Here is a 23,689-nt window from a genome sequence, read left to right on the forward strand (position 1 = left end):
GTGACACTACTACTACCTACTGGATGGACTGTGTTACTAGAGTGTGACACTACTACTTCTACCTACTGGATGGACTGTGCTGCTAGAGTGTGACACTACTACTACTACCTACTGGATGGACTGTGCTGCTAGAGTGTGACACTACTACTACCTACTGGATGGACTGTGCTGCTAGAGTGTGACACTACTACTACTACCTACTGGATGGACTGTGCTGCTAGAGTGTGACACTACTACTACCTACTGGATGGACTGTGCTGCTAGAGTGTGACACTACTACTTCTACCTACTGGATGGACTGTGCTGCTAGAGTGTGACACTACTACTACTACCTACTGGATGGACTGTGCTGCTAGAGTGTGACACTACTACTACCTACTGGATGGACTGTGCTGCTAGAGTGTGACACTACTACTTCTACCTACTGGATGGACTGTGCTGCTAGAGTGTGACACTACTACTACCTACTGGATGGACTGTGCTGCTAGAGTGTGACACTACTACTACTACCTACTGGATGGACTGTGCTGCTAGAGTGTGACACACCACTACCTACTGGATGGACTGTGCTGCTAGAGTGTGACACTACTACTACCTACTGGATGGACTGTGTTACTAGAGTGACACTACTACTACCTACTGGATGGACTGTGTTACTAGAGTGTGACACTACTACTTCTACCTACTGGATGGACTGTGCTGCTAGAGTGTGACACTACTACTACTACCTACTGGATGGACTGTGCTGCTAGAGTGTGACACTACTACTACCTACTGGATGGACTGTGCTGCTAGAGTGTGACACTACTACTACCTACTGGATGGACTGTGCTGCTAGAGTGTGACACTACTACTTCTACCTACTGGATGGACTGTGCTGCTAGAGTGTGACACTACTACTACCTACTGGATGGACTGTGCTGCTAGAGTGTGACACTACTACTACTACCTACTGGATGGACTGTGCTGCTAGAGTGTGACACACCACTACCTACTGGATGGACTGTGCTGCTAGTGTGTGAATTAGTTAGTCCTAGTTGTAAATCCTACCCTAATTACCTGCAGTCGTTGGCTTATAACAAGTGCTGCATCACTCTTCAGGTGATCCACACTAACTGATAGACTGGATTTGAGAGCATGAGTCATAGTTCAATAGACACTATGGTCCGACAACACTAAGAAGGTGACTGTTGGTTACGTTGACAACGTCATGTGTTCTGTCAGTCACTAGACTGGAGTTGAACATTTAGTTGACGTGAAGCAGCTAAACAAACAACATATATGGGCATTGTTTATTTTTATTATCGTCAACACTTTTATAGACAAAAATAAAAATCTATTTGACCGACATTACATCACTGTTGTAGTGTTTAAAGCTGGATCCGCGGCTCCTCTACCAGCTGATAGGGCTGTATGCTTTGGAGACAGTTGATCACAAACTCACACTTCACAGAACCTTTGGTCTTAATTGGTTCAGACTGTAAACTGTTGCAGATGTGGTACCTCCATGGTAGAATTGGAAGTCTTTCGGGCGAGTTGATTGCAGGACAGAGGCTAAAGGAAAGGGTATAGGATGGGAGAGGGCACACTAGAGGGCATCCATGCCAGAAATGTACCACTTTAAAATGGAGATAGCCCTCAATGGCGCTAGCCATGCTGTCCCAGTTGGTAAAACAGCAAATGGGGGTGGGCCCTCTTTGCAACTCAATGGGTGCACCGTGGAAGATTTTTTGAAAGCCCCAAGGCAGGAAATCAGAGCAGCACTTGATAATGTTGTGCATGTTTGAGTTTCACAACATTGCAGTCAGTCTGCCAGAATCACAGATCTAAATAGCATCCTAAATAATTCTGATTCTGTGCTTTGCCTTGGTCAAACGGATTCCCTGAAACACAGTTTTTCTCGCTGGTTTTATCGTCTTGTGACTGCAGACTTGTAGACTGACATGATAGGTGTAGTCAACTCTGACCCTACGAGGACCTGATGCTTTTCTGTTCCACCTGATAATTCATTGCACAAACCTGGTGTCCCAGGTCTAAATCAGTCCCTGATAAGAGGCGAACAATGAAGAAAATGCAGTGGAACTGGCTTCGAGGTCCAGAGTTGAATTTGACGGGATTGGAACATTTCAAATGGCCCGTGTAGTATGCTCCCCTCGCAAACAATGTTGATCTCTTGCTTTTCCCTCATGTTGATGTCTTACAACTATCTAGTACTGTGATACTACTGAATGATCCCACATAGTGGACAACTGATGTTTTCCTGTCTTTGTTATATTTAAATCAAATTAGCTATATCATCTGTAGCGGGACCAGACATTGGCCCTGCTAGACTACTCTTTAAATACATCCTCCAGGTAATCACTGATCTGACACGCATGGTTGCTTACATCAGTCATGTCAAATCAGGGATTACTTCAAGGAAGGGAAGAAGGATCGTATTGCATTGTAAGATGATTACAACAGGGCCATTTGGGCTACTCTGGGCTACTCAAACAGGGCCATTTGGGCTACTCTGGGCTACTCAAACAGGGCCATTTGGGCTACTCTGGGCTACTCAAACAGGGCCATTTGGGCTACTCTGGGCTACTCAAACAGGGCCGTTTGGGCTACTCAAACAGGGCCATTTGGGCTACTCAAACAGGGCCATTTGGGCTACTCTTGGCTACTCAAACAGGGCCATTTGGGCTACTCAAACAGGGTCATTTGGGCTACTCTGGCTACTCAAACAGGGCCATTTGGGCAACTCAAACAGGGCCATTTGGGCTACTCTGGTCTGGTATTCTACACCATTCATTTGGGCATTTTGGAAGCTGATTCGTGTCCTCTTTGGAAGCAGTGAATATGTTTGGGAGCAGTGTTGGATAATCATTGTACTGATACACTGTTGTTAAAGACAACATTAAACATCACAACAAAGACATATTGATGTGAAAAGCTGCCTTTATTCAGGCATCCAGATAATAATTTAAGGACCGCTATACAGAATCTGATGTTTTTTTATAGGCTGTGTGAGTGACCAAAATTAGCAGATTTTATTAAGTATTCGCTGTTGTTGATGTTGGCAATGTCACTTGGAAAATAAACTATATTTAGGTAACCAATGTTTTTTTTGGAAAACAAATAAAATATAATAAAATAAACACAAAGAAACTTTCTACACATTTTCACTCTTTGCCAAAACAAAACAAAGAAGTGGGAACGGCCTCTCCTTTGCCGCTAAAGTAGAAAAGAGAGTAGTGAAAATGTTCCCCAGTCAGTCTGTGTAATGTATCGTTGTTGGTTGAGCTGTGAACCCAGGTGGGAACCAGGTCCTCCCTCTCTCCTTCTCCCTCCACCCCTCCACGGGCTTCAGGGGTCGTCAGGAGGTCGCGCCAGGTTAGTACTCCCAGAGACAGGAGGGGTCCACGGTAGCAGCGTCGCCCTTCAGCGTGCCGCTGTCCCCACGCAGGTACTTGCCGTTCTTGCCCTTGATGCCCACCCGCCCGTGCTCCAGGAACTCCAGGAAGAAGTCCTCAGGCTTGTCTCCGTCTGAGCACACCAGGCCGCTGCTGGAGACATACCAGAACTTTCCACCTACGCCTGAGTGGAGATGGACAACGTTATTGATAGTTAGAGATAAAGAGTGACATACATGGTTTGGTGTACTTTGTAGTAATACTGATAGAACTATGCCACATTTTACTCTAAGACAGTAGAACACATGCAGATAGAATATTTACACATACATGGTACATAAAGACATGCACACAAATGCAAACATGCATCCATGCAAGCACACACACACACGCACACACACACACACACCCACAAACACTGACTTTTTATGTGGTAGGCGCCATCGCTGAAAAGCAGTAAGAAGATGTCATAGACGGATCGGTTGGCATCCAGCGTGTTGGAGCTCTTGTGATGACACACAAAACCGTTCTCCCCTCGCAGGATCAACATGGGCCGATTAATGAGCTTCATCAGGAAGAGCTCATCATCACCTGCAACACAACGACAGGAAGGTAGAATAACAATAATGACAATAATAATAATGACAACAACAATAATAATAATAACAATAATAAAATAATGACAATAATAAAAATGACAACAACAATAATAACAATTATAATAATAAAATAATAACAACAATAATAATGACAATAATAATAATAAAATAATGACAATAATAATCATGACAATAAAATAATAACAATAATAATAATGACAATAAAATAACAATAATAATAATAAAATAATTACAATAATAAAAACAACAATAATAACAATAATAATAATAAAATAATGACAATAATAATCATGACAATAAAATAATAACAATAAAAAACAACAATAATAACAATAATAATAATAAAATAATGACAATAATAATCATGACAATAAAATAATAACAATAATGATAATGACAATAAAATAATAACAATAATAATAATGACAATAAAATAATAACAATAATAATAATAAAATAATAACAATAATAAAAAACAACAATAATAACAATAATAATAATAATGACAACAAGAATAATAACAATAAATAATAATGACAAAATTAATAATAATTTGGTGGGTGCTTATATTTGTCCTATTTCTCACATCTAAGAGTGTGTTAATACGCATATGTGAATTGGAACCCACTGGGCACAGACGTCAGTTCAACATCTATTTTTGACTTACATTAGGTTGACTAACGTGAATTCAACTTGAAATCAACAAAACATGTCACCATGACATTGAATTTAGTTTAAAAGTTGAAATAAAATGACAAAATACATTTACGTTGACGACTTTTTGCAAATCCAATCAGTTTCCCATGCTGATTCCCATGCTGATCCCATGCTGATTCCCATGCTGATTCCCATGCTGATTCCCATGCTGATTCCCATGCTGATTCCCATGCTGATTCCCATGCTGATTCCCATGCTGATCCCCATGCTGATTCCCATGCTGATTCCCATGCTGATTCCCATGCTGATCCCCATGCTGATTCCCATGCTGATTCCCATGCTGATTCCCATGCTGATTCAACGTCATCACCTTGATTTGTTGTTGTTGAAATGACGTGGAAACAACGTTGATTCAGCAGTGTTTTGCCCAGTGGGAAACTAGGTTTTTGCATATCCCAACTCCCCCTGACAGTGGGGTCATGGCCAGGTGAGGCTTTAATAGCACATGTCCTTTTGACAGAAACGGACTGTCCATAGTACGGTAGGGACATAGGGCGGTGGGGACATAGGGCAGTAGGGACATGGTAGGGACATAGGGCGGTAGGGACATGGTAGGGACATAGGGCAGGTGGAAAATAGGGCTATAGGGCGGACATAGGGGGGTAGTGACATAAAGGGGTAGGGCAGGTGGGACATAGGGGGTAGAGACGTAGGGCGGTAGAGACATGGGGCGGGTGGGACATGGGGCTGTAGAGACATGGAAGGGATGGGACATAGAGCCGGTGGGACATAAAGCGGGTGGGATATAGGGGGTAGAGACATGGGACAGTAGAGACATAGGGCGGTAGAGACATGGGGCGGTAGAGACATGGGGCGGTAGGGACATGGGGCGGTAGAGACATAGGGCGGTAGAGACATGGGGCGGTAGGGACATGGGGCGGTAGAGATATAGGGCGGTAGGGACATGGGGCGGTAGGGACATGGGGCGGTAGGGATATGGGGCGTGTCGTAGCTGAATCAGAATTAGTTAGGTAACATTGATAAATAAGATTTTATTTACTTTCATAATATGCTTATGTGAGATACTTGTCATTAGGATGTCTTCTTTTGGACTATACTGTTGGCAGTTGCATTTTCCTCTCTCTTCTCTAGGGAAAATCACTTGGGGCCCAGCGAGGGGAGAGGTCAGGCTTGTCTTTTACATGTCTGGTAATAGGCAGAATATCAGAAAGGGAGAAGTCAGGTTTGAACATTATGTTTTCATAATGAATATATCTGTGAAACCATGTGAAGGGCTCCACTATGTCTGTACTCCAGTCACTCCCTCCTTTTCCCATTGAGTGTCTGGAACCATTTTATCTGATGTTGCCCTTCTCTTGACCTAGTATATGACCTAGAGGCTCACTCTCCTCTGTGAGCTTGTCCAGGAGGGATTGTATGTGAGATGGGAGTATCTATAATTGACAAGTGATATATGCCATTGGATGAGGTAATGTTTTGGTAATATGAAGTACCAAGAACAAGAAGTAGAACCTCGTCTAAGAGACCAAACGGAACAATAATTTATAGCTAATGCTATCTGGCTATGGAATACTCCTCTTTCAAGTAAAATACCCTTTGTGAAGTTCCTAAGATCGGTAGAGGCGGTAGAGACATAGGGCGGGTGGGACATAGGGCGGTAGAGACATAGGGCGGACATGGGGCGGTAGAGACATAGGGCGGGTGGGACATAGGGCGGTAGAGACATAGGGCGGTAGGGACATAGGGCGGTAGGGACATAGGACGGGTGGGACATAGGGCGGTAGAGACATAGGGCGGTAGGGACATAGGGCGGTAGGGACATAGGACGGGTGGGACATAGAACGGTAGAGACATGGGGTGGACATAGGAAAGGGTGGGACATAGGGCGGTAGGGACATGGGGTGGACATAGGGCGGCTGAGACATGGGGCGGGAGAGACATGGGGCGGGAGAGACATGGGGCGGTAAGGCCAAATGCCAGATGGGACTCTGGATTTTAGCCCTGTGGACCTGTCAGAATTATATTTTTTGAGCTAGTATTTTCTATTTGTATTATCTATTTGTATTATGGATCCCCATTAGCTGTTGCCAAAGCAGCAGCTCCTCTTCCTGGGGTCCAGCAAAATGAAGGCAGTTTATACTATTTTAAAACATTATAATACATTCACAGATTTCACAACACACTGTGTGCCCTCAGGCCCCTACTCCACCACTACCACATATCTACAGTACTAAATCCATGTGTATGTGTAGTGCGTATGTTATTGTGTGTGTGTGTGTGTGTGTAGTGTGTAGTGTGTGTGTGTGTGTGTAGTGTGTAGTGTGTGTGTGTGTGTGTGTGTGTGTCTGTGCCAATGTTTGTGTTGCTTCACGGTCCTCGCTGTTCCATAAGGTGTTTTTTCATCAGTTTTTTAAATCTAATTTTACTGCTTGTGTCAGTTACTTTATGTGGAATAGAGTTCCATGTAGTCATGACTCTATGTAGTACTGTGGAATAGAGTTCCATGTAGTCATGGCTCTATGTAGTACTGTGGAATAGAGTTCCATGTAGTCATGGCTCTATGTAGTACTGTGTGCCTCCCATAGTCTGTTCTGGACTTGGGGACTGTGAAGAGACCTCTTGTGGCATGTCTTGTAGGGTATGCATGGGTGTCCGAGCTGTGTGCCAGTAGTTTAGACAGACAGCTCAGTGCATTCAACATGTCAATACCTCTCATAAATACATTTAGTGATGAAGTCAATCTCTCCTCCACTTTCAGCGAGGGGAGAGTTTGACATGCATATTATTAATATTAGCTCTCTGTGTACATCCAAGGGCCAGCCATGCCGCCCTGTTCTAAGCCAATTGCAATTTTCCTAAGTCCTTTTTTGTAATGGATCCCTAAAGGAAATAAATGGGCCAGTGAGAGAAATTCCCGGGCTGATGTCTGGTCCTTCCCTGTCCTTTGATCACCATTGATCTTCTATTCTTCTTCTCTTTCGTCCTCTGATCACATGCCAATTCTCTTTACACATGACACGTGCTCATTTGTCCCTCAGTCGTGTTGAGCACATTCCATGTGACACATTCAACGTGATCTCTATGCTACCTGAATCACATCAGAGATGTGGCTCTCGAAGCACTTACCTACGGAATCGCTGACGGCTGAAAGCTGCCCATTCTTTTTGGTGCACACGTACTTCCCATTGCTTGCCTTCAGTGCTACACTGCGACCGAGCCATTCAATGTCAAACATTGTGTTGGCCTCCCTGTGGTTGTCCGGATAAGGGGATAAAAGAGAAGAAGGAAAAGAGGGGGGGGGGGGGGGTTAAGTTGAAAATAATTTCATGGAAGGTTGTTTAAATCTAGTATAATTGTTTAAACCTAAGTGTTTTGATGTATGCCCTCAGAAGTGACATTACATAGAACTGTTCATATCCTCTGGTTGCAGATCTGTTTAGTAGAGGTGTTTCCCTGTCCATTCTTCATGCACCCTAAACTCTGGCACATATTTGTTCTATTCCAGAACAAGAACACTAAGATTAAATTCATTTGGTTTATTCGTTGACAAGTTCAATCAGGTGTGCTTGTTCTGACAAAACAACATCTGAATGTCCAACAGATAATGTTAGCATGTTAGCAAGAATGTCCAACAGATCATGTTAGCATGTTAGCAAGAATGTCCAACAGATAATGTTAGCATGTTAGCAAGAATGTTCAACAGATCATGTTAGCATGTTAGCAAGAATGTCCAACAGATAATGTTAGCATGTTAGCAAGAATGTCCAACAGATAATGTTAGCATATTATCAAGAATGTCCAACAGATAATGTTAGCATGTTAGCAAGAATGTCCAACAGATGATGTTAGCATGTTAGCAAGAATGTCCAAAAGACTGAATTGGGAATCCGTCTGTAGCCAACTCTATGGTGTGCATTCTCATGACAAACTAGTGAGTGTAAAATAGATCTACTTACACCTCCGTGGCTGTGGACTGGATCCCTCCGTGGGAGACCAGTGTCCAGTAGTTACCGCCGTTGGTCCTAAACATGCACTTCTTGCTCTCCTTATCAATCTCCATCTGGAAGGTCTCCATGTCTGTCTCCACATCCTGGTTGGCTGAGATGCTCACACCTATAATGATACAACACAACAAACTTCATTGCTCCATTATACAGAGACAACAAAACTTTATTGATCCATTATACAGAGACAACAACAAAAGGGAAATAAAAGAGAAAAAGACAGTTGAGATAAGAATGCCATGGCTCGGAGTCGAAGGGCATTACAATGACGATGATTACAAGCTCTTCTCACAAGCCATTTACACTCAAAGGTGATTTGCAGGAGAACCATGGACACAGCAGTGATGTGACAGCTCATTAAAGAACTGTCTGTCTCTCGTCTCTTCTTCTCTAGTGTTACACAGCTCAGGGACTCACAGCACAAAACCTGGTCAGAAGACAGTGCTATTCTTATATCCCGGGCCTTGTCTAAATGGGCTGTGTGGTTAAGGTTAGGTACGCTAGATCATGTCTCGTAGGCCAAAGCTTTAGACATCCTATTAATTTAGGATGATGAGTTCTTCCTTATAGAGCTTCTCTGAAAGCTGACTATTCTGGAGTATATCTCTCTCTTTTTAAAGGAGTAGGGCACCGAGCTCCACCGACCTAGACTGGATATAAAGTATCAGAGAAAAACAGGGTAGGTTCACACACAAAGTCAACAGTTTTATGATCCTTTTCATTTAGTGATTTTAATGTATTTGTTTTTTAAATCTCTTGCACTTCTGTATCATCCAACCCCAAATATGAGCTCCTTCCAATCATCCACATTTCTTCCCTTGATACAAGCCCACATCTTTTAAATCACTTCCACTCATAAATGCACTCTGCTCCTTTATAGTGCAGGACTGTCAGGACAGAACATTGCCAACGTGTCATGTTAAACAGTATAATAGTCCTGGTCTTCTCGGTGTGTAACTTTGCAAGTATACCCTCATGTTGTGAGCAGGGGGGATATTACAGTATGCAACCACCGCTACTACAGGACTGTGAGCTCATAAAACACACACAGTACCTAAATAAAAAATGATGAGGACATAAACACATTGCACCAACAATCTGAATGTGAATTACCGAGGCAACGCCGCTGCAACCTTGTCTCAGAGGAAAACGTGTTAAATTTGACCAAAATCTGTGCCTCTATTTAGAATGATAGGTTACTTTACATTGGCCTACAATGTAACAGCAGCCATACAATATAACATAATACGAATTGTAGGACGTATAGTATCCTACGTCTTGATCGCTTTAACCAGTTTAGCACAGTATGATATATTATCTTCAACTGCTGTACTGTAGTACGTTAGGGGTCAGGGTTAGGAGTTGGGTCATAGGGTTAAGGTCAGGAGTTGGGTTATAGGGTCAAGGTTAGGAGTTGAGTTATAGGGTTAAGGTTAGGAGTTGGGTTATAGGGTTAAGGTCAGGGTTAGGAGTTGGGTCATAGGGTTAAGGTCAGGGTTAGGAGTTGGGTCATAGGGTTAAGGTTAGGGTTAGGAGTTGGGTCATAGGGTTAAGGTTAAGGTTAGGAGTTGGGTCATAGGGTTAAGGTCAGGGTTAGGAGTTGGGTCATAGGGTTAAAGTTAGGAGTTGGGTTATAGGGTTAAGGTCAGGGTTAGGAGTTAGGTTATAGGGTTAGGAGTTGGGTTATAGGGTTAAGGTCAGGGTTGGGAGTTGGGTCATAGGGTTAAGGTTAGGAGTTGGGTTATAGGGTTAAGGTCATGGTTAGGAGTTGGGTTATAGGGTTAGGAGTTGGGATATAGGGTTAAGGTCAGGGTTGGGAGTTGGGTTATAGGGTTATGGTTAGGGTTAGGAGTTGGGTTATAGGGTTAAGGTCAGGGTTAGGAGTTGCGTCATAGGGTTAAGGTTAGGAGTTGGGTTATAGGGTTAAGGTCAGGGTTAGGAGTTGGGTTATAGGGTTAGGAGTTGGGTTATAGGGTTAAGGTCAGGGTTGGGAGTTGGGTTATAGGGTTAAGGTCAGGGTTAGGAGTTGGGTCATAGGGTTAAGGTTAGGGTTAGGAGTTGGGTCATAGGGTTAAGGTCAGGTTTGGGAGTTGGGTCATAGGGTTAAGGTTAGAATTAGGAGTTGAGTTATAGGGTTAAGGTCAGGGTTAGGAGTTGAGTTATAGGGTTAAGGTCAGGGTTAGGAGTTGGGTCATAGGGTTAAGGTTAGGGTTAGGAGTTGGGTCATAGGGTTAAGGTCAGGGTTAGGAGTTGGGTCATAGGGTTAAGGTTAGGAGTTGGGTCATAGGGTTAAGGTTAGGGTTAGGAGTTGGGTCATAGGGTTAAGGTCAGGGTTAGGAGTTGGGTCATAGGGTTAAGGTTAGGAGTTGGGTTATAGGGTTAAGGTCAGGGTTAGGAGTTGGGTCATAGGGTTAAGGTCAGGGTTAGGAGTTGAGTTATAGGGTTAAGGTCAGGGTTAGGAGTTGAGTTATAGGGTTAAGGTCAGGGTTAGGAGTTGGGTCATAGGGTTAAGGTCAGGGTTAGGAGTTGGGTCATAGGGTTAAGGTCAGGTTTAGCTAACATGCGAAGTAGTTTCAAAGTAGCTAAAATGGTGTAAGTAGTTGCTAATTAGCTAAAATACTAAAGTTGTCTGTGATGAGATTCAAACACACAACATTTGGGTTGCTACAGTGCCTTGCGAAAGTATTCGGCCCCCTTGAACTTTGCGACCTTTTGCCACATTTCAGGCTTTGGGAAGCCCCACTGGTTGTAATAAGGTTGTAACGTAATAAAATGTGGAAAAAGTAAAGGGTTATCAATACTTTCGAATGCACTGTATAATACGTTTTGCTCTGAGACCAGGCTGGATCACTATAGAGTTCAGCTGTATAATATTCTATAGGTTTTGGGTTCAGCTGTATAATATTCTATAGGTTTTGGGTTCAGCTGTATAATATTCTATAGGTTTTGGGTTCAGCTGTATAATATTCTATAGGTTTTGGGTTCAGCTGTATAATATTCTATAGGTTTTGGGTTCAGCTGTATAATATTCTATAGGTTTTGGGTTCAGCTGTATAATATTCTATAGGTTTTGGGTTCAGCTGTATAATATTCTATAGGTTTTGGGTTCAGCTGTATAATATTCTATAGGTTTTGGGTTCAGCTGTATAATATTCTATAGGTTTTGGGTTCAGCTGTATAATTTGTTATAGGTTTTGGGTTCAGTTGTATAATTTGTTATTGGTCTGGTGCATGAAAGGGGCAGGAGTTTTTCCTGACTACGTGACCTGGTCATGAAAAACTCTGGTTTCTATGTATAGCCTAAAACTCTGGGCCATAGATATAGCCTAAAACTATGGCCATAGATATAGCCTAAAACTATGGCCATAGATATAGCCTAAAACTCTGGGCCATAGATAAAGCCTAAAACCCTGGGCCATAGATATAGTCTAAAACTCTGGGCCATAGATATAGCCAAAAACTCTGGGCCATGGATAAAGCCTAAAACTCTGGGCCATAGATAAAGCCTAAAACCCTGGGCCATAGATAAAGCCTAAAACTAGGACCAGGAGTGATCTTCTAATTAGGTAATGTGGACAGGAAAAACTCCTGGACTCTATACAAAGCATGCATTTCCTCCTGATTTGGGATCTCCCTGAGGTTTGAACGTCCAAAGAGGAAGTCCCTGGATGTGAGAGGACCAGGGTGGTGTTCATTAGGCACTAAACGGGATAAAACTGAATGAAACATTGCATTGCATGCCCTAATGAACACGACCATAGGAGAGGTGGTGTGAGAGTTGACCTTGGCACCGCCTTGCCCCGAGGTATCCCGCTGCTCGGATGAGCCTGTGTCATTTGCACGTCCTGTCTTATCCTGCCAGTTTATCTCACACAGCAGATTAGACGTGTCCCGAGGTGACCGCAAGTTGTGACACTTACATTGTGATAAAAAAAAATGATTAAACTAACATGTCTGGTTGTGTTGTGACAGACGAAGCAGTGCACATGCGGGATTAGGTTCTGGGTGCCACGATGACATGTTGGGTAACACAGGTACTGTAGGCCTATGTACAGCACCTTCAGAAATGATCCCCACCCCTCAACATATTCCACAATTTGTTATGTTACAGCCTGAATTTGACATGCATCAAACATTTTCTCACCCATCTACACACAATACACCATATTGACTAAAGTGAAAACATGTTTTTGACATTTTTTCAAATGTATTGAAAATGAAATACAGAATTATCTAATTTACATAAGTATTCACATCCCTGAGTCAATTCTTTGTAGAAGCATGTTTGGCAGCGATTACAGCTGTGAGGCTTTCTGGTTAAGTCTCTAAGTGCTTTCCACACCTGGATTGTGCACCATTTTGTATTTATTTATTTGATTTAACCAGGTAGGCCAGTTGAGAACAAGTTCTCATTTACAACTGTAACCTGGCCAAGATAAAGCATAGCAGTACGACGAATACAACAGCACAGAGTTACACATAAACAAATGTACAGTCAATAACACAAAAGAAAAGAAAAATAGAAAGATCTATGTACACTGTGTGCAAATGTAGAAGAGTAGGGAGGTAGGTCATAAATAGGCCATAGAGGCGAAAATATTACAATTTAATATTAATACTGGAATGATATACTGTATGTGCAGATGATGATGTGCAAGTAGAGATACTGATGATGTGCAAAAGAGGGTAAGTAATAATATGGGGATGAGGTAGTCGGTTGTGCTACTTACAGACTGGCTGTGTACAGGTATAGTGATCGGTAAGCTGATCTGACAGCTGATGCTTAAAGTTAGAGAGGGAGATGTAAGACTCCAGCTTCAGAGATTCTTGCAATTCGCTCCAGTCATTGGCAGCAGAGAACTAGAAGGAGAGGCGGCCAAAGGAAGTGTTGGCTTTGGGGATGACCAGTGCAATATACCTGCTGGGGCGCGTGCTACAGGTGGGTGTTGCTATGGTGACCAGTGAGCTGAGATAAGGCAGGGCTTTACCTAGCAAAGACTTATAGATGACCTGGAGCCAGTGGGTTTGGCAGTGGATATGTAGTGAGGGCCAGCCAACGAGAGCATAGAGGTCGCAGTGGTGGGTAGTGTATGGGGCTTTGGTGATAAAAATGGATGGCACTGTGATAGACTACATCCAGTTTGCTGAGAAGAGTGTTGGGGTCTATTTTGTAAATGACATTGCCGAAGTCAAGGATTGGTAGGATAGTCAGTTTTACGAGGGTATGTTTGGCGGAATGAGTGAAGGAGGCTTTGTTTGCGAAATAGGAAGCCGATTCTAGATTTAATTTGGGATTGGAGATGCGAGTCTGGAAGGACAGTTTACAATCTAACCAGACACCTAGGTATTTGTAGTTGTCCACATATTCTAAGTCAGAACCGTCTAGAGTAGTGATGCTAGTCAGCGGGAGGGTGCGGGCAGCGATCGGTTGAAGAGCGTGCACTTAGTTTTACTAGCATTTAAAAGCAGTTGGAGGCCACGGAAGGAGTGTTGTATGACGTTGAAGCTCGTTTGAAGATTTGTTATCACAGTGTCCAAAGAAGGGGCAGGTGTATACAGAATGGTGTTGTCTGCGTAGAGGTGGATCTGAGAATCACCAGTAGCATTAATCTTTTCAAAATTCTTCAAGCTTGTCATTGCTAGACAGGTCTTGTCATAGATTTTTTTGTAGATTTATGTCAAAACTGTAACTCGGCCACTCAGGAACATTCACTGTCTTCTTGATAAGCATCTCCAGTGTAGATTTGGCCTTGTGTTTTGTGGTATTGTCCTGCTGAAAGGTAAATTAATCTTCTAGTGTCTGGTAGAAAGCACTCTAAGGCAAGTTTTCCTCTAGGATTTTGCCTGTGCTTACCTCCATTCTGTTTGTTTTTATCATGAAAAACTCCCCAGTTCTTAACGATTACAAGCATACCCATAACATGATGCAGCCACCACTATGCTTCAAAATATGGAGAGTGATACTCCGTAATGTGTTGTATTGGATTTGCCCCAAATAAAACACTTTTGTACTCAGGCAAAAAATGTATTGCCATATTTTCTTGGCAGTATAACTTTAATGCTTTAGTGCCTTGTTGCTTTAGTGCCTTGTTGCAAACAGGGTGTCAAAAAGGTTAGTATTGTGGAGAAACAATGTTGTTGATCCATCTGCACTTTTCTCTAATCACAGCCATTAAACTCTGTAACTGTTTTAACGTCACCACCTCATGGTGAAATTCCTGAGCGGTTTCCTTCCTCTCTGGCAACTGTGTTAGGAAGGACACCTGTATCTTTGTAGTGACTGGGTGTATTGATACACCATCCAAAGTGTAATTAATAACTTCACCTTGCTCAAAGGGATATTCAATGTCTACTTTTTTATATTTTTACTAATCTACCAATAGGTGCCCTTCTTTGTGAGGCATTGGAAAACCTCCCTGGTCTTTGTGGTTTAATCTATGTTTGAAATGCAATGCTCGACTGAGGGACCTGACAGATAATTGTATGTATGGGGAACAGAAATGACACAGTCATTTAAAAATCATGTTAAACATTATTATTGCACACAGAGTGATTCCATGCAAGTCATGTGACTTGTTCAGCACATTTTTACTCCTGAACTTATTTAGGCTTGGCATAACAAAGGGGTTGAATACTTATTGACTCAACACATTTCAGCGTTTCATTTTAAATTAATTTGTAAACATTTCAAAAAACATAATTCCACTTTGACATTATGGGGTGTTGTGTGTAGGCCACTGACAAAATAATCTCAATATAATCCATCTTAAATTCCGCCGGTAACACAACAACATGTGGAAAAAGTCAAGGGGAGTGAATACTTTCTGAAGGCTCTGTGTGTGTGTTTGTGTCCCTGCAGTTCCTTCAGATGTTTCCAGGTGTTTGCCAGTGTCCCTGCAGTTCCTTCAGATGTTTCCAGGTGTTTGCCAGTGTCCCTGCAGTTCCTTCAGATGTTTCCAGGTGTTTGCCAGTATCCCTGCAGTTCCTTCAGATGTTTCCAGGTGTTTGCCAGTATCCCTGCAGTTCCTTCAGATGTTTCCAGGTGTTTGCCAGTGTCTCCGCAGTTCCTTCAGATGTTTCCAGGTGTTTGCCAGTATCCCTGCAGTTCCTTCAGATGTTTCCAGGTGTTTGCCAGTGTCTCCGCAGTTCCTTCAGATGTTTCCAGGTGTTTGCCAGTGTCCCCGCAGTTCCTTCAGATGTTTCCAGGTGTTTGCCAGTGTCTCCGCAGTTCCTTCAGATGTTTCCAGGTGTTTGCCAGTGTCCCCGCAGTTCCTTCAGATGTTTCCAGGTGTTTGCCAGTATCCCTGCAGTTCCTTCAGATGTTTCCAGGTGTTTGCCAGTGTCCCCGCAGTTCCTTCAGATGTTTCCAGGTGTTTGCCAGTATCCCTGCAGTTCCTTCAGATGTTTCCAGGTGTTTGCCAGTTTCCCTGCAGTTCCTTCAGATGTTTCCAGGTGTTTGCCAGTGTCCCCGCAGTTCCTTCAGATGTTTCCAGGTGTTTGCCAGTATCCCTGCAGTTCCTTCAGATGTTTCCAGGTGTTTGCCAGTATCCCTGCAGTTCCTTCAGATGTTTCCAGGTGTTTGCCAGTATCCCTGCAGTTCCTTCAGATGTTTCCAGGTGTTTGCCAGTATCCCTGCAGTTCCTTCAGATGTTTCCAGGTGTTTGCCAGTATCCCTGCAGTTCCTTCAGATGTTTCCAGGTGTTTGCCAGTATCCCTGCAGTTCCTTCAGATGTTTCCAGGTGTTTGCCAGTATCCCTGCAGTTCCTTCAGATGTTTCCAGGTGTTTGCCAGTGTCCCCGCAGTTCCTTCAGATGTTTCCAGGTGTTTGCCAGTGTCCCCGCAGTTCCTTCAGATGTTTCCAGGTGTTTGCCAGTGTCCCCACAGTTCCTTCAGATGTTTCCAGGTGTTTGCCAGTGTCTCCGCAGTTCCTTCAGATCTTTCCAGGTATTTGCCAGTGTCCCCACAGTTCCTTCAGATGTTTCCAGGTGTTTGCCAGTATCCCTGCAGTTCCTTCAGATGTTTCCAGGTGTTTGCCAGTGTCCCTGCAGTTCCTTCAGATGTTTCCAGGTGTTTGCCAGTTTCCCTGCAGTTCCTTCAGATGTTTCCAGGTGTTTGCCATTGTCCCCGCAGTTCCTTCAGATGTTTCCAGACCTGGGTTCTAATCATTTCTGTTTGAAAGCTTTTAAATGCTTTGAGTGTTTGATTGAGTCTGCCTTGAGTACCAGATGGGCAGGGTTTGTACTTTTGCTTAAGCTTAATCAAGCGCAGCCCAAAGTCTTTGATAGAAAATAAATACTGAATCCTGCTCTTGCTTTTCACCACTGACCCCTCACGCCACCCATAGTGGTGCAATATCACTGTGTAATAGAGATATCTCCCGATGTGGTACTGTAGGGAAGCACAGCTACTGCAACAGTTCTAGAAATACTCAAATGAAGGACTGGAAATGTATTTGGAGAAACCTGATGCGACCAAATAACTGTTGGGAATGGCCCATCATCCAAAAGGCATAGATATTGACTGAGGATACAAATATGTTTGAAAAGCACAGCATTCACAATAGAAAACAAGTAAGCACCAATGACATCATTAAAGATGCACTCCAGGATCGTAAGCACAATAACATATCATACATATCATACGATTTTCACAATGTATATGTATATAAATTATATAAATTGTTTGCAGGATGTAACTTATTATACGAAATGGATGACGTAGTACACAATTTGATGACGTAGTACACAAAATCGGGGCCCACTTTTGGCTCGTGAGCACCACTTAAAACTACTGGCTGAAATGATACAGAAGTTTGAGAGTGCATCTTTAATGAAGGCTATATATAGCTGAGCTTTCAAAGTATAAAATATAGTCATTTTCTAAATGTTGCAACATTACAAACTGAAGCCTTCACTTTAGAGCATTATTCAATCAAGTCTAGTGTTAAATTACATCATCAAATCTAGGAGTGGGGGAGAATATTTGCCGTAAAATGAGATGCATGAGATACCCTACACACTGACATTAAGGGTTGTCCTACACACATCCCCGTAGGGACTGACATTAAAGATTGTCCTACACACATCCCGTAGGGACTGACATTAAAGATTGTCCTACACACATCCCGTAGGGACTGACATTAAAGATTGTCCTACACACATCCCGTAGGGACTGACATTAAAGATTGTCCTACACACATCCCGTAGGGACTGACATTAAAGATTGTCCTACACATATCCCGTAGGGACTGACATTAAGGGTTGTCCTAGGGACTGACATTAAGGGTTGTCCTATGCACATCCCGTAGGGACTGACATTAAAGATTGTCCTACACATATCCCGTAGGGACTGACATTAAGGGTTGTCCTAGGGACTGACATTAAGGGTTGTCCCATGCACATCCCGTAGGGACTGACATTAAGGGTTGTCCTAGGGACTGACATTAAGGGTTGTCCTAGGGACTGACATTAAGTTTAAAATCTATATTTTTACTAATTAAACATTAAGGGTTTTCCCATACACATCCCATAGGGAATGTCCTTGAATGGCCCAGCCTGAGCCGGGACTTGAACCCGATCGAACATCTCTGAAGAGACCTGAAAATAGCTGTGCAGCGACGATCCCCATCCAACGTGACTGAGCTTAAGAGGATCTGGAGAGAAGAATGGGACAAACTCGCCAAATACAGTGTGCCAAGCTTGTACCCAAGAAGAATTGAGGCTGTAATCGCTGCTAAAGGTGCTACAACAAAGTACTGAGTAAAGGGTCTGAAGACTTATGTAAATGTATTTTATTTTTATAAATGTATTTTTATAAATTTGCTAATATTTCAACAAATCTGTTTTTGCTTTGTCTTGATGGGGTATTGTGTGTAGATTGATGAGTAAAAAAAACTATTTTAGAATAAGGTTGTAACGTAACAAAATGTGGAAAAAGTCAAGGGGGCTGAATACTTTCCGAATGCACTGTAAATAGCAGATTGTGTCTGCTGGAGTTCAAATTAGATACCACAGAAATATCCCTCAACCTTTCTCTTAAGCCTGTTACCACCCTAATCCCATACACACACCCCTCCACCCATCCTGCTCATTCGCCTGCAGTAATTCCCTTGGTGCAAATCTGCACCACAGGGCCCGCTAAGCAGCTTGCTGGTGCCTGCCTCGTTCCTAAAACAAATGTCGGGGGAGAGGAGACACCAGTGGTGTATTCATTAGTGCACATTGTAGCAAAACGAAAATGAGAGTTTCTTAGTGGATAAATTCAGATTAGTCTCTCCCAGTTTCGTCCCGTTTGCTTCAGTCTGTTTCCTAGTGAATACACCCCATGCAAAAACACTCCTCTTCAGAGAGACCAAGCACAAGATTATAGGTTGAGTTGCCATATTGGACATTTTGAAAAGCCACTTGTTGAACATTTTAACCAAAGGAAGAGTAGAATGAAATGAGGATAATATTGAGTGCTAATTTTTTGCGATCAAATATACTATTTCATGCCTGATCAATATTTGAGCCAGTAGTCTACATACATTATTTTATAAATATATTTTTATTTTTTTATTTAACCTTAATTTAACAAGTCAGTTAAGAACAAATGATTATTTACAATGACGGCCTACCCAAGCCAAACCTGGATGACGCTGGGCCAATGCCTTAGACCACTGTACTATTTCATATTTATTTTGTTGATCTGTAAAATCATCCTGAACTCGTACAATTTAAAATCACATTTACCTCTATATTTTTAACATATCGTAAGAAATAGCATACCAGGGGAGGCCTGTGCAGGGTAGGGAGGGAGAATGCATCTCCCTAGTACATTTGGGAGAAATTGTAATGAATAAAACCTATATAAAAATCATTTTGGTACTTGTAGGTTATGTCATTGTGAATGTAGCTGTGGCAGGGTGACACCCTCACTGAATGACACCTTACAAGTCTTTGTTTGGAACTTCATCCAAACCTGTGACCAGAAACAGCCAAAGTCCCTTCAGTCTCTTTCTATCCTGTCCTCCTTGCCTGCTGGCCTGTCTCTAGGTATGTCACTGTCAGCAGAGGAGATCTCTCCACCTTCATTCCTCTCTCAGCGAAAGCCTCTGCAGAGAACTAATGATGGGTGTAGGTAACTGATCAGTCTGACTAGTTCTCCTATTTTAACTGCTCTCTCACTGCCTGTCCAGACTAATAGATGACTTCCTCGACCTGCCACAATCAAACAACCTCAGCCCACATTACAATTACAACCACTCACTCTCCTCACTCTCAATCCACAGATAAAGCATCAGGTAGTTTCAGTTTGATAATAGAATGGTTGTGGTCCTGAAATGCCCATTGATAGGAATTAGTTGATAGCACCAGCAGGACCCCTCTGCCTCCCTGGAGTCATCAGCCTGCGCTCTGCCTAATCTCTTCTATGGAACACACAGTGGAAATGACAAAGCCCATTACCATGACGACCCGGATGACACGCGTAATGGCGTCCAATGGCTGACTGACCATATGCACCGTGCAGAGCGAGGAGACAAGCATGGCTGCCCTTCAGTTGTACCGTACTTGACACTTGTCACATGCTTTCACAATGTTCTTTCTGAACATTTCCAGGAGAGAGTCTCAGACAATCTTTTTGGATCCCCTAATTGATGACTTTATTTCTGATTCTCGTTGAGTAGAGAACCTTCCCCTATGTGGGCTAACATTCCTAGTGGTCTGCTACACTGCATGCTTAATGTATTTTGAGATATGTCTCAATGCTCACTTGAGTGAATGGTTTCTGAAATTGACAAATATGACTGAACTGACAGAGACAGACCCACGGGCTTCACTAAGGGTGTAGAGCAGAGGAGGCTGATGAGGGGAGGACAGCTCATAATAATGTCTGGAATGGTATCAAACACATGGTTTCTATATGGTTGACACCATTCCATTGACTCCATTCCAGCCATTACTATGAGCCGTCCTCTCCTCAGCCGTCTCACTGGAGCAGAGCAGCACCCAAGACCATGCCATCATCCTGTCGCGCCGAGACACATTTTCTGATTCTAATTGTTGAGATGTAAGGAGTCTTTCAACAGCATGAACTTTTCATCTAATTGCTAAGGAGTGTAACTAAAGACAAAGTGAGCTTCAGCACTGAGCTAACTAATGGTGATTCTATTGGACTGCCATTTGCTTGTGATAGAACCAACCAACCTCTACAGGGAAATTATGCAAACGTGAACATTTTCCTACTTGGAATTTCTTGACGTCAACCATAACGCACGAAGTGTGGATTTGCAGGTCAATTACACTGGAGGTTGATCGTGCCGAGCACAGTACAATAAGACTTATTATTTTCTGAACCAAATGGATTTGTACTCTACTCTTCTCTGTGTGTTTAATGTCATGTCAGGTTTGTAGCAATTAAAAGCGTTGAACAAAAAATAAAAAATACTTTCAGCAATTCTAAAGCTCCCTGAGAATGTCACTTGTTTTTTTCCCAATGGGTTCACAGCTGGCCTACCTACTCTATTTTCTCCATCCCTTTCCTTTCTCAAAATAGAGCAGGCAGAACCTCCCTGGTTAGTCCGTTTGCCGTCCAAATGGAAAATAGAAAGCCGTTTAGAACATTAGTTTCCTCCGTTCTGGGTAGATTCCAAGGAAAGTATAGCAGGTCAATTTGATAGCAATCTCCTGGGAACCCTACTGTGAGCCTAATGGGGTTCTGCTGACATTATTCTTTTCAATTCTTCTGCAGCTAGATGTGCACCTTCAGAGAGGATATTGAATGTATCACCCAAGACATTTCCAACCCCAAATATTGTCCAAACATCAAATTAGTTCAAAGTTTTCATCTCAGTAGAGACTATACAAAAACACTTAAATAATGTGCATTACAGCAATAAATATATACATTGGCTGGAAAATTACCTTGTTTGACAGAGACAAATCTTTTGTTGGCTGCCTGGAAAATGACTTGTGGGTGGCTCTCCTCTAGATCAAACAGCTCATCCTTGCCAGGCTTGGAGCACCTGCCTGAGCGCAGCGTGCCGGTCGGGCCCATGGGTGTCAGGTACTTCCCATCGCAGTCCTTGAAGGCCAGCTTGCCTGACTTGAGCTCCAGGGTGAAGCTGGTGGTGGAGGTGTTCTCTTTGACCAGCTTCCCGTCGTTGCTGAGGAAGCGGCTGTCACACGTCTTCAGGAAGTACTTTCCTTCCAGGTATACCAGGGTGACCAGGGAGTCCGAGCCCCAGGGGATGTTGCTGTCCACCGAGATCTCTCCTTCCCGGGCAAACAGGTGGGCGTAGCGTTTGCGCGCCACGCTGAGCAGGCTAGATTGCGGATGTAGGGCCAGGTGGACGGCCCACAGCTCGGGCTCCCCGATGGCCTGGGCGAAGCAGGACAGGTAGTCAGCCGAGCCTCCGAAGAAGCGCAGGTATGTCTCCGACTGCAGCGCCCAGCGGCCGTCCGACTGGGCCACGATCAGGAAGCGGCAGCCGGGCGAGTCGGGCTGCTCTGCCCCGCAGCTCACCTTACCATCCTTGTCGGAGGCCAGGTAGCGGCCCAGATGGCTGCGAAGGAACACTACCTGGGTGTCCTGGTCCTCTTGCTCCAGAGTCCAGATCTGCTTCTTCTTCATGCTGGAGGCCGAGGCGTTCACCTTGAAGCCGAAGGCCTCTGCCGTTAGGTAACGGCTCTCGTGGTTGATGAGGCCAAACTGCAGCTTCAAGGCTTTGTTAATTCCGTTCGTGGGCATCGTCGATCCGTTGTCCATAGACACACACACACACACACACGCAGAGGTCTGGAGTGGAAAGCTAGGATGAACGAGGGGGAGGGTAGAGGGGGAAGTGTTCCCCTTTCTCTTCTCTCCAGGCGCAAAATTTCCCTGCTTTAACAACCTCCTTCTGTCTAAATGCTTGACTTCCTCTCTCTCTTCCCCCAGAGGGTTTGCACAGGCGCTTGCTCTCTGTTACCTAATCAGCCAGGATTAAAATCAGCAGGACACAGGACCTCAATCCAACGAGCCGCTGACGTCACATACCAGTGCACTAAACCCACCTCTCCCTCTCCACTTGCCTTCATTCTCTTCCTACAAATACACTTTATCTCACGCCTTTTTTTATTTCACACTCTCTCTATCACTCACAATGACACTCTCATTTCTCAGCCTTAAGTCTCTTCAGGCTGGCTCTCCATCACATAGTTAGGCCTGTGTATACTGGAAACACATCCAGCATGGGGATTACCCCAGCACTGATCTCCTGGTGAGCCACAGCCTAATTGGAAAACGTCCAGTCGAGTAAAGGTGCTCTTCGTCTCCCTCTCTCTCTCTCCAGATTCTCATCTCTTTCCTTTCCCCTGCTCAAACAGGTTTTTATCTGATAGATTGGGTTTTACAGGGACAATGTATTGTACAATAGTCACCATTTGAATCGCCAGATTTCCCTAATTCAAATAAGCTTTCTCTTGTGTACACACAATGTTAACAGGAGGGGATTTGAATATGTCCACAAAGCCCTCTTTCACTTCTTTCCTTTCTTCCGTTTGTTTAGATTAACTGGGAGAGTGTGCCTTGAGTCATACTATGCCTTGAGTTGACTTGATTGATTAACTTGAATGTACAGTACAGTTCGGGAATTTATCAGGTTCAAGAGTGTGAGTCATTTATTGACCAAAACAGAACAGTGTTTGTTCTAACACCCATAAACTACTGCAGGAGATTCAAGAGAACAAGATTTAATATATAATATATGAATAATATATAATATATAAATATCCCTTCTTTAGTTTAACACTGGCTACTAACCTCAGACCACTCTCCCCTGACAGTCTGCTACTAACCTCAGACCACTCTCCCCTGACAGTCTACTGCTAACCCAATACCACTCTCCCCTGACAGTCTACTACTAACCCCAGACCACTCTCCCCTGACAGTCTACTACTAACCCAATACCACTCTGCCCTGACAGTCTACTACTAACCCCAGATCACTCTCCCCTGACAGTCTACTGCTAACC

General features: G+C 43.4%; 1 protein-coding gene across 1 annotated transcript; it reads right to left on the minus strand.

Annotated features, from left to right (window-relative positions):
* Window positions 1-825: 825 nt before the first annotated feature.
* On the minus strand, window positions 826-23,159 carry LOC110486090 (fascin-2-like). Its single transcript, XM_036939194.1, has 5 exons — window positions 21,600-23,159; window positions 8,650-8,806; window positions 7,820-7,941; window positions 3,819-3,986; window positions 826-3,579 (listed from the first exon to the last, which is right to left on the minus strand). Exons 1-5 carry the CDS (start codon window positions 22,441-22,443, stop codon window positions 3,377-3,379), a joined length of 1,494 nt encoding a protein of 497 aa, XP_036795089.1. The 5' UTR covers window positions 22,444-23,159; the 3' UTR covers window positions 826-3,376.
* Between the last annotated feature and the right edge of the window lie 530 nt (window positions 23,160-23,689).

The sequence above is a fragment of the Oncorhynchus mykiss genome, chromosome 12 (genome assembly GCF_013265735.2).
Source record: "Oncorhynchus mykiss isolate Arlee chromosome 12, USDA_OmykA_1.1, whole genome shotgun sequence".
NCBI classification, from domain to species: domain Eukaryota; kingdom Metazoa; phylum Chordata; class Actinopteri; order Salmoniformes; family Salmonidae; genus Oncorhynchus; species Oncorhynchus mykiss.

Coding starts and splice junctions, on each gene's coding strand:
- LOC110486090 (XM_036939194.1), bottom strand. CDS start 22,443: ATGGACAACGGATCGACGATGCCCACGAACGGAATTAACAAAGCCTTG. Junction 8,807..21,599: donor ATTTGTCTCTGTCAAACAAG/GTAATTTTCCAG, acceptor GTATCATTATAG/GTGTGAGCATCTCAGCCAAC. Junction 7,942..8,649: donor CAGTCCACAGCCACGGAGGT/GTAAGTAGATCT, acceptor GGACAACCACAG/GGAGGCCAACACAATGTTTG.